Below are 12112 nucleotides of genomic sequence, written 5' to 3' on the forward strand. Positions count from 1 at the left end.
TTCAGAGGTTGTAAATAATCTTCTTGCTTGACATTGTATTATTCATTCCTAATCTGTCTTCTATCCACTTATATCTTGTTATAAGCCTTTTATGCATTTTTATTACTCATTACTGAATATAGTTTATGAATATCATGGTTATTATTATTATTATTGATATCAGTTGTATGTACCAGCAATAAACAGTTGTATTGCCTGATTGGTATGGTGTACAGACCTTTTATTGGTACCTTCTCTTGTCGATTAGCACCACACTTGTCTCACTGGAGTAAAAAAATACAAACCATACTAAAGCATTTTTGGTATGCTGAAACATTTCAGATTTTGGGCATACTAAAACATCAAGAAAGTTATATATATATATATATATATATATATATATATATATATATATATATATATATATATATATATATATATATATATATATATATATTTTTTTTTTTTTTTTTATAAATTGTTCAAATATTGATGTCTGTGAAGCAGCAAATCCAGAGACTGTTGTGTACACCATGATAATATGAAGAAAAGACACTTTAATGTGTTATATGACTAAAAAGAGGTCATAAATGAATATTTTTTTAATTCAACTGAGTAGCTGCTTGGACCCGGACTTAACAAGCGGACACAAATAAACGTGAATCTTCCTAACAATGAAGCTGTTCAGTGTGTTTTCTGACCGTGGCATTAACAGTGAGCTGATATGCGATAGTTGTCTCATAGTCCAGCGCTCTGGTAACAGTGACGATTCCTCTGGCTCCATCAATAGAGAAGAACTGAGACGGAGGCTGGAAGGAGAACAGGACGCTGCCTCCGACTCCTTGATCTGGGTCTGTCGCATTCACCATGAACACTGACGTCCCTACTGGAGTGTTCTGTACACACACACACACACACACACACACACACACACACACACACACACACACACACACACACACACACACACACACACACACACACACACACACACACACACAGAAAGAGAGAAAGTAATGATACACATTGCTAAAATTATACCACGTCCTTGTGATGTTGACTTGAGAAACAACTTGCATGATGAGCAGTATTTAATGCAGCGGTTAAGCATATTTCAGATGATGAGTGACAGCTCTTGTGTGTGTCAGTAAGTGACACACGTCGGAGATGATCAAACCCCTGCTGTCAGAGAGATATGATGCACTCACGCACGCACGCACCCACACACACACACGCACACATTATTATTATGCAGGAGGAACATTTTCAGGTGCTCCCCATTATTTTTACACCATCATCAGGGTCTAGGTCTGAATGGTTATTTGTTGAAAGCATTACAGGTTTTTTATACAATTTTATATAAGTCAACAAAAGAGCAATACCACAGCCATGTCTCCCTGCAGCCCAAGACCGGTTACTCACTGAACCTAAGCAGGGCTGAGCCTAGTCAGTACCTGGATGGGAGACCACTTGAGAAAACTAAGTTGCTGTTAAAAGTGGTGTTAGTGAGGCCAGCATAACCTGCAGTCAGTGTGAGTCCTGATGCCCCAATATAGTGAAGAGGACACTATACTGTTAGTGAGCGTCATCTTTCAGATAAGACGTTAAACCGTGGTCCTGACTCTCTGTAGTCATTAAAAATCATATGGCACTTCTCAAAATTCCAAATTCCCTCGATCGGCCCTTACCCATCATGGCCTCTCAATCTTCCCCATCCACCATCCACTGTCTCTCCACTCCCCCTATAGCTGCTGTGTGGCGACGACACTGGCACCGTTGTCCATAGTTATTATTTTTATTTATTTATACATGCATCTATGGGCGACATGGTGGCTCAGTGGTTAGTACTGTCGCCTCACAGCAAGAAGGTCACTGGTTCGAGTCCTGGCTATATCAGTTGGCATTTCTGTATGGAGTTTGCATGTTCTCTCCGTGTTGGCGTGGGTTTTCTCCAGGCGCTCCGGTTTCCCCCACAGTCCAAAGATATGTGCTATAAGTGAATTGAATAAACTAAATTGGCCGTAGTGTATGAGTGTGAATGAGTGCATGGATGTTTCCAAGTAACGGGTTGCAGCTGGAAGGGCATCCACTGTATAAAACATATGCCGATGAGTTGGCGGTTCATTCTGCTGAGGTGACCCCTGATGAATAAAGGGACTAAGCATAAGGAAAATGAAGGAATGAATGAATATGCATCTGTTTATGTATGTGACCATGAATAAAGGTATTTACATATTTATTTATTTACTGCATTATGGTAACAGGAATAAGTGAAAAAAGATGTGCCAAAAAAGCGTAGTTTTCATTTTTCAAGGTTTCATTTTCTTTATGAAAGCAACATTTCTCATTTCAATAAATAGATTTTGAGTTTGTTTATTTATTTATTTATTCATTCATTCATTCATTCATTTATTTCAGGTAAGAATATACCGTACCATACCGTACCTTACGTATATCTGAAAAGCTGTCTATACAAGTTTAAGACTATATTTAACAGCAAATGCAACTTCATGGAGACTTGTGGAAAGTCACAGCTGCATTATTAATTCATTCATTCATTTTCTTTTGGCTTAGTCCATTTATTCATCAGGGGTCGCCACAGCGGAATGAACCGCCAACTTATCCAGCATATGTTTTATACAGCGGATGCCCTTTCGGCTGCAGCCCAAACTGGGAAATATCCATACACACTCATTCACACACATACACTACGGCCAGTTTAGCTTATTCAATTCACCAATAGCACGTCTTTGAACTGTGGGGGAAACCGGAGCACCCGAAGGTGCAATAATTATTGCATTATTATATGTTTCTTTACATATATTTACTTAAAATAACCTGATTCTGCGATGCAATTTAGAACATCAGATTCATTTGCCAATGGGGGAAATGACTACGAAAAACAAACGGCAGATAAACGGTCAAGCTACTTGTTTAACAATAAATAGAATAAGAAAACACCAGTTCGCAACATCAGTTGACATAACAAACAGTTTTATGACTAGAAATCAATCAGTGTGCCGACATTAAGCACCATGGTGCTCACAGCGACGCGAGTTCGATCCACAAGTCCTATGCCAATCTCTCCCCTCGTTCCAATGGCAGCATTCTCTCTTACGTGTAAGAAGGAAGTCAACACGGCATCTACATAGAGGTGTAAGTCACTGCATTACTCCCTGAACTCCTAGGCCACAAAGAAAAGACAAAGAAATTGAGGAAAAGACACTTCCTATTCCAAAACTGTTAACCAAATCCTCCCTGAAAGAGGGAGAAGTTGTACTCCAGCAAGCTCTCAGTCTTTATCTCTTTCAATAAAACAGGAGATATCCATCCTTTGAAAAGAAGGGATTAGAAAAGATTCAGATAAACTATTGGCGAGAGAGAAAGCATGAGAGGTATAAAGGACAAAGATAAAAGAGAGAGAAAAGAGGATTAGAAAGAAAAGAGGAATCATAAGAAGGAATGAAGATAGATGTGGACAGTGAATTCTAACTTGCTGCCTTGCCTTGACCTGATAACGTCCTTTTACACTTTCACACACGCTGCTGCCCTCTCGCACCTTAAAAACAAACCACTTTTAGGTCAGATCACCAAAAAAATGGATCACTTATTTTGCTGTTTATATTAATTACACCAATCATGTGAGTGTCATAATGTATCTGTTGAGTTTATTTTCAAAAAGTGTTGATCTGAGAAAGAATTTGGCATTCAAATATAACATTTGAGGCTCAGAAAACGGCCGAAGGAGAATATCAAATATGAAGAATGAAGTAAGAAAAAGAATGCATGAGAGGGAAAGGGAGAGAGGCATATCTAATAGTATTAAAAACCTCAAATACAGCAGGGACTCCCCAGCCTCTTTCAACTGCAGTGTGTTAGAGAAGATTATTCCCAAACCAGGAGGACAGTAAGAGGAAAATGGGAGGAGAGAAAGAGGATACTTATTATTAGCTTTCTGCCTATATACGTATACATTGTGGCAGAAGAAAGTCAGTTTACACAAAATCGCCACAGGAAAAAATAAGATCTAGAGTGAGAGGTGAAGCAGGATTCAGTGAAATTAGATTCAGAGAGAAACCCTTAAGAGAGACTAAGGGGTTTCAAAAATGAAAAATATCTGCTGTTAATTTACTACATCCAAGATTATGAAAAGATTTTTCTATTCTAGCATAACATGAGGGAAAAAAAGATTTTAGCTGAAACCGTGGTCTTGAGAGTGGTCTGGATGCAGACCTGGTGCAGTGCAATCTGAGCTGCATCCAACGCTTTTTAATACGCTTGCCCAACCACACGCCTAATCCTACCCCTCACAGTGACATCACTAGCTCTATCGAGTGCATTATGTCTGAGGAAGAAGATATGAAGATACAGTATGCAGTCTCAGCTTGCATCATCAAGGCTACATCCAGATACTATTGGTGGTCTTTGGTAATATACAGAGTAAGAGTCAATGGCACTTTCAGAGTCAGAAAAAATTATACACATGCAAAACAAAATCAATGCCCATAAGGCTCATGGTTCTTATGAATGGGCATGGGGCAAAAATCGGTTTCAAGGTTTATTGTGGGTTGGAAAAGTCAAGGTTTTAAAACCACTTAAATGTTTAAGGTACAAATTAGAGCTGGGCGATTTGGTCTTTTTAACAAATGACAGATCTTTTCACAACAAAATGAATTTACAATTTAAATCGAAAGTTGAAGGTTATTAACCTATCAGGGTTCATACACATTTTAACTACTGAAATTCCATGACTTTCCCATGATTTTTCCAAGACTTAAGTACAATTTAATAACCTAATATTTCATGCAATGTCTACAAATGCGTGGTAAAAGAAAAACAATGCATGTTCAAATTTATTACAGCATATTGTAAAACATGCAACAATCTATTCTGTTTTCAATTTAAATATGTGTATCTATGTAAATTGATTTAGATAATGCTTACACCACACTCATAATGTGATTGACCAAGGACAGAAAAGAAGTATATAACCTATATTCAAGTATACAGATATCCGTTTTCCATGACTTTTCCAAACTTTGCATTTGGTAGACTAATGTTAGTGCACTGAGCGAGTTGTCATAGTGTTGATATTTACAGTACCTAATAATAAACAGCTGTTTTTTCCTTTTTGGGTAGGTCATGAAACTGCAGCGTCGAGTTCCAACATTAGATCGGTAACAGTTCCTTTCATATGCGCGTCTTCTCCATTATTGCCTTATCCATTACTTCTTACCATGAGAAATACAAGGTGTGGCACAAGTTCAAATGCGCGTGTATGATGGTGAATGCGTGACAGAGAACTGAATTATGCCAGATATTTTTGGCTAGTGTGTTTGTGCATACTTAATTTCACAGAGAGAGTAACACTTCTCTGAGTTCTTCTCTGTTCGTTGCCATGTTGTTTATGTGTTTATATGGCAAAGACAGGGAGAACTACAGAAACACAAAGAGCGTGAAAACAAGTGTTAGGGTGAAAATCTATTTTCATTCAAACAAATTGATGTAAACTTTGCACTCGATTATGATAAGATATCCCTTTTCAAGCTGTTAAGAAATCTGTGTTTTTGAAACAAACAAAGAAAGCAGAAGTCAATGATTTATTTTAATTATTTAGCCTGACAGGTTTACTGTTCCAAAATATTATAAATGTTTCTTAAAATAAAATATAATGTGTTCAACGGGGAAAAATGTATTGTTTTTATCCAGTCCTAGACATTTAAAATAAACTTAATTTAGAGCAGTAATCAGAAAGCTTAAAAGAAAACGATGCCTAATGATGCATACACATACATAAACCCTAACGTGAGTGGAAAATGTTTGCTTTATACCCTTGTATGAAAGATGTGGGTGTGGTGACAAGTGGGTGTGGTATTGGTTAAAAAGGTAATCATGCTTATTCTGAATGACAAAAGCTGTATTGCAAAAAACAAGCAGTGATGGCTCAGTTCATTCATTCACTTTCCTTTGGCTTAGTTTCTTATTTATCAGGGGTCGTCACAGTGGAATGAACCGCCAACTATTTCAGCATGTTTTACGCAGCGCATGCCCTTTCAGCTGCAACCCATTACTGGGAAACACCCATCCACTTTTACATTCACACACAGACTCATACGCTATGGCCAATTTAGTTTATTCAATTCACCTATAGCGCATGTCTTCGGACTGTGGGGAAAACCGGAGCACTCGGAAGAAACCGGGTGAACATGCAAACTCCACACATAAATGCCAACTGGCCTAGGGACTCGAACCAGCGACCTTCTTGCTGCGAGGCAACAGTGCTAACCACTGAGCCACCGTGCTGCCCCCAGTGAGTTTATATCTGTAAATACATGATGTGACGAAGTGAGTAGTTTAAATATAATAGCGTAAATAATGCTGACTTTCTTGTAAAAACAGATCATTTGCTTTATGAGTCTTCAGAGTATTGGTTGGAATCACATGCATTAATTTTGCTTTCCTTGTAAGTTTTTAGACAGAGATAGGAAGACACTCCACACTGTCATTAATTCATTTTTGCAGCTCAAACAGTAGAGCACGACTCAGCTAACACAAGGTTGATGGTTTGATTCCAATAGCATGCATGAACTGTTTAAATGTATCCTTTGAATGCAATCTAACTTTCTTTAGATAGAAACATCTGCCAAATGCACAGAGTGAGGAATCCAAACAAAGACGTGAATGCACTAAAGACACTGAAACACCAACCCAACACTAAAGAAATACTAGCAGCACAATCTAATAGTGGCCTGCTTCAGCTCTAAAAAGATGTGCCTGAAAATACAGCCAAGACTAATGCCAAGTTCAGACTGCACGATTTTTAAAGTAGTCGCATTACAGATGTTTTCATACTGCATGACTATCTGGGGTAACGTTCCGTCACTGCTGTGTTTACACTGGGAGATGGATCAGCGACAGTGGTGTAAAGTAACTAATTACAAATACTCAAACGACTGTAATTGAGTAGTTTTTCTCAGGAATTGTAATTTACTGAGTAGTTTTAAAAATGTGTACTTTTACTTTCCCTTAAGTACATTTTTAGTGCAGTATCTGTACTTTTACTCCACTACTTTCCTTCAACCTGCAGTCACTACTTTATTCTTTCTTGTCTATGGGGATTAGAAAAATCTGTTCTGCGAGTCAAATCCAATCACACATAGAAGGTAAATCGCATCATAATGCACTACCTCAAGACATGGGCGATTTATAATTGAAGCAAACTGTTTGGAAGTATTGAAAGTGTCCAAGAAGACGTCCAAAGTCTTCACACGCATTGACCCAGAGACTGTTTAGATGCATGTCACTGATGACAAGATGACGGATGTTTACTATATGATGACCGAAATGGCCTTAAACACCCAGCAGGAACAAGAAGTCAACATGACGTCGGTTTGACGTTGTACCCCAACATCATGGGGACGTTACATTTAGTTTGGAAATGAAAATAGAGTTGACGTCAGAACTCAACGTTAGAACTTAACGTTAGGCCAACGTCCAACCTAAAACTAACCAAATATCAACATCTAATGATGTAACAGCTTGACGTTGTGTGGACGTTACCACTGTTGACATTTATCAGACGTTTGATTTTGGTGCCATACCTGATAAATAAATGTCAGTATTTGACGTCAATATGATGCTGATTTTAGATGTTGGGTCGACGTTGGATTTTGGCTACTTTCTAACAACCTAAAATCGAACAAATATCAACGTCATTTAATGTCATTATTGGACATCAAAATAAGATTGTCCTTAGACGCTGGCTAGATGTTGAATTTTGGTCACCTGACGTCACATCCTAAATCTAACTTAATATTAACGTCTTATGACATTGTGTGCCTGCTGGGCAATAACTACATGCACTACAGAATGTTACGTTTACACACATCCACAAATTACATGTAAATGCATCAGTTTTTAACAGCGTAATACTCACTAATCACTACTCTTAAGTACTTTTAATAGGGCTACTTTTTACTCATACGCTGAGTAATATTTACAACAGATATTTTTACTCCACTTGCACTACATTTTTAGGCAAGTAATGGTACTTTTACTTGATTATGATTTTTCAGTACTCTTTTCACCGCTGCGACAGGGGTTTTCGCACTGCACGACTTTACAATTGGAAAAAAAAAAATCACTGACAACTTTGTCTCAGTCCACAAACTACATCTTACAACCAACCACACACGAGAAGTGACATGGAAACAACACCAGGTCACTTAGTATATCTTTTGTTATTAACTACATGATGAGAAAGACTCCTTTAGTGGGGTTGAAAACGTACTTATTATGCTCACCTCAAGTTTTTTCTTTTTCAACCCGGTTGTGGTATTGCTCATATGACACGTCAAACAGACACAGATGCTCCAGCCAATTTTCAACTAGTTTTTCATCCATTTCTTGGGTCCAAATAGACAGAAAAGAAGCGCTTTTAACTTCGCCCCAACCTTCCTGCAGATACTAGATACCATACTAACTAGTGGATGCTGCTCTCTCATTGGCTGTATGTAATCGGCGATGTTATTTTCAGTCAGAACACATTTCACATGGCATGATTTGAATCGCCGACAGCTCCAGAAATTTAGCATGCCAAATCTCTCACGGGTGTCAGCAACTCATCTGTGATTCTCTCAGATCGCGTCTTTGATAGCACTTTGTGATTGTCACTCACGTAAACGAGCACTGATTTGCCTGTGATCACAGGTATATGTCAGCGATTTCTCAAAATCTGTCGATGAGTCAAAAATCAGGGCTAAAATCACGCAGTCTAAACTTGGTATAAAGCCACTGGCCAACTGGAAGCTTTTGCCTTTGATTGAGAGGATATAACTGTTTACACCAGCAGATGGCAGTAGTCAATATTTGTAAAACAAAACCAAAACTAGGCAAAACTGTTCAATAAGGCTACACATTAAAGGACTGCAATCTTGATTTAAACACCTACATGATATATTGCTAAATTACATGTCTTTCAACCTATAAACCGCCAAAGAAAATTGGCACTTTGAGCTGACCCAGAGTTGTCATGTATAGTTAAACAAACTTTTCAAATAAGGAGTTTAGTTTTTTCTGTATTACAATATTTCTGTATGAAAAGTCAAACAATTACAGAAATAAAAGGTTAAAGTTCAGATATAAACACAAATGTCAGTAGTAGGAAGAAAACAGAATTGTTCAACAGAAAAACAAAAAAAGACAAACAGAAAAAGTAACTTGATGTTTAAATAAAGACTAGCGATTACAAATTTTAATAGTAGCAAATTTGTCATTAACTTATAAATCGAATCACTTATTTATCCAGTAATAATAATAATAAATAATAATTATTTATTTGTATACAGCACCTTTAAAACTTAATTCCCAAAGCGCTTTACACAAAAAAAGAAAACAGATGTAAAAATTGTTTTGAGAAAGAATAAAAATAAAACATTCAAAATAGATAAAACATTTAAATATCTACAATCATAAAACACACCAAGAATACACACCTCACGAATAGCCAAATGAAACAAGTGAAATCTTTATAAGTCTACGATAGTTTTAAATAGACATCAACAACTCAAAATTGTTCAGAATCTCTAGTAAATTTTACGATTTTTTTGTTCGTTTTTTTCCGAATCATGGAAAATCTCTTATTTAAGCAACAAAAAATAGTGATTCTTAATTTATCCAGAATGGTGAAGTTCTAATTGTATCATGGTCAGATGTCGCTATTAAAAACAATGGCTATGAATTTTTTTTTTTTAAATAGTGAAACGCTAACATAAAATGACAAATTAATTCAAGCAGCCTTTTGTCACTTTCATCTTGACTATTTTCTTAACTTTTGCTTTATTTCTTTGTCAGTCAGAGTTCCTATTCTCACAAAAAAAGCTACAAAAGCAAATTCTTAACGCTTAATAGGCCAAACTTTATTTGTGCCTCGGGGCCTTATAGGCACATTCATTTATTTTCCTTCTGCTTAGTACCTTTTTTATCAGAGGTTGCCACAGAGGAATGAACCACCAACTATTCCGGCATATGTTTTACACAACGGATGCCCTTCCAGCCGCAACCCAGTTCTGGAGAACACCCATACAATCTCACAGCGCATGTCTTTGGACTGTGAGGGGAAACCGGAGCACCGTTGAACCACCTTGCCGCCAACATGAACTGTTCTTTCTTTTGCAGAACCTGACAGAAGATATTTTGCAGAATGTGGAAAACCAAACAGTTTAACTACACACATAGTTCAACATGTTCTTACGCTCTATAATTACTACTATCATATTTCTAAATGATCACAAGCTCCTTATCAGCTCATTAACCCATCCAAAGTCATCCCAGAAACTCTCCGAGGAGACAAATGAACTAGAAATGTTTAGGATCGCAGGGATTCCCCTTCATCTATATTCTGTTTCTTTTTCAATCATTTTCATTTTTATCATCAACAAGAGTTAAGAAACAAATCAGCAGAAATTACAGCCTCTACAGAGAGAAGACTATTCTTTTTAGAGGCTGTATGAACATTTTTTTAATGACAGTGAGCTGAGACAAGACTAGTTGCAATACTGTATACGGTAGCTGCCAATACGACAGACTTAAGGCTGATTTACACTTCTGCGTCTAGTGATCGGCGCCTGCCGTGCGCTTAGTCGTACATTTCTGCGTGCTGTTTGTTGCTCTGCAATAACACTTTCAAAACGCTAGCTGGCAGTAGGTTTTTATGTTCCTCTGTGTGGAGATTCTTTGCGGGTGTTTTGTTATTTCTGAAAACTACCTTAATATACAAGTAGCTAAAACTGGCTCATTCAGAGTTGGAAACCGGCGGACGTGCAACAACTTTAATCATAAGGTAAACACAAAACAAAAGTTTCCATCTAGAGTTCCTTCATGGGACTCGACACTTGTAAACAATCGCTCTATCGGGCTCGCGGCTCTCAGCACCGCCCACACTCGTCAGCGATACCAAGACTACCAATCACAGGGCTTTACGCATGAATTTAACGTGTTGCAATTTTTTAGATGTGTGGGTAGTGTCGGTTTTAGCCATAGCAAGGGCTATGTGATCGCACGTAGGCTGCGCCGGACCATACACGTGCACTTGACGCAGAAATATAAATCAGCCTTTAGATTTATATTTCTGTGGTCTTTATTTAAAAGAAATTCATATTTTGAAGAAAGATGCAACAAATGTACCAAACATGACTTATAATGATAATGCCATTAATACAATCACATTGCAAACATTTCTGAAGGATCATGTGACTCTCGGAATAATTGAGCAAAGAAAATTCTTAGAGAATGACATTTTATAATATATTTAAAAAAGAAAACTCTGCTATCAATGATGTTTTTGGTCTTTATATTCCAAGATCTTTTGAAGTACATTATCTGGGAGATATTCTTATTAAAGTTGGTTTAGATCTTTAAAATAGATAGATATCTATTTAAGATATTATTGACTATGTAGTAAAAAAAAGCTATAACCCTGGAAATGGTATAAAGAAGACCCACCGACTAAATGGTTCAAAATAATAGCAGAAGTTGAGGAAATGGAGAGAATGACACACGCACTCTGAATACAAAAACAGATCTTGAAAAGAACTGGAGCAAATGGCTGGCTTTCTCCACAACCACTATATAATTTATCATAATTTAACATTTACATAATTGGGAAGGTTATGCTTCATTGAGAGAATATGTTTGGTAACCTTTTTTTAATTATTTTTTATATTTATTTATTTTTTTATGGTAATGACAATATGTTTGGTAACCTGTTATTTTATTTATTTTTATTTATTTATGTTATATTAATGATATATTAGTTATATTAATATTAATATTATTTATTAATAATGATATATTATTTATATTAATAACCTTTATAGGAAGGTTGTCCATCATTGAGATAATATGCTTGGCAACCCTTTATTTTATTTATTTATTTAAATCTATTTAATTTTTATGAATATGATAATATGTTTGGCAACCTGTTATTTTTTATTTTTTATTTTTTGTTCATTTATTTTTTGTGGTAATTTAATATTTTTCTATAATCTGTAAAAATATTGTCCTGCCGACTTTTTAAATTTTAAGTTAAACTTTGTATAACTTAAAAATATATATTTTAAAACCTCATCAACTT

The 12112-nt window shown here is 36.4% G+C and overlaps 1 protein-coding gene across 1 annotated transcript in view; it reads right to left on the bottom strand.

Annotated features, from left to right (window-relative positions):
• cdh23 (cadherin-related 23) overlaps positions 1-12112 on the bottom strand; it is a 475220-nt gene that overhangs the window by 311200 nt on the left and 151908 nt on the right. The window contains exon 7 of the mRNA XM_056471434.1: positions 681-875. Within this exon, the coding sequence (XP_056327409.1) occupies positions 681-875 (195 nt within the window). The remainder of the gene's footprint in view (positions 1-680; positions 876-12112) is intronic.

Source organism: Danio aesculapii, chromosome 13 (genome assembly GCF_903798145.1).
Source record: "Danio aesculapii chromosome 13, fDanAes4.1, whole genome shotgun sequence".
In the NCBI taxonomy this organism is placed as follows: domain Eukaryota; kingdom Metazoa; phylum Chordata; class Actinopteri; order Cypriniformes; family Danionidae; genus Danio; species Danio aesculapii.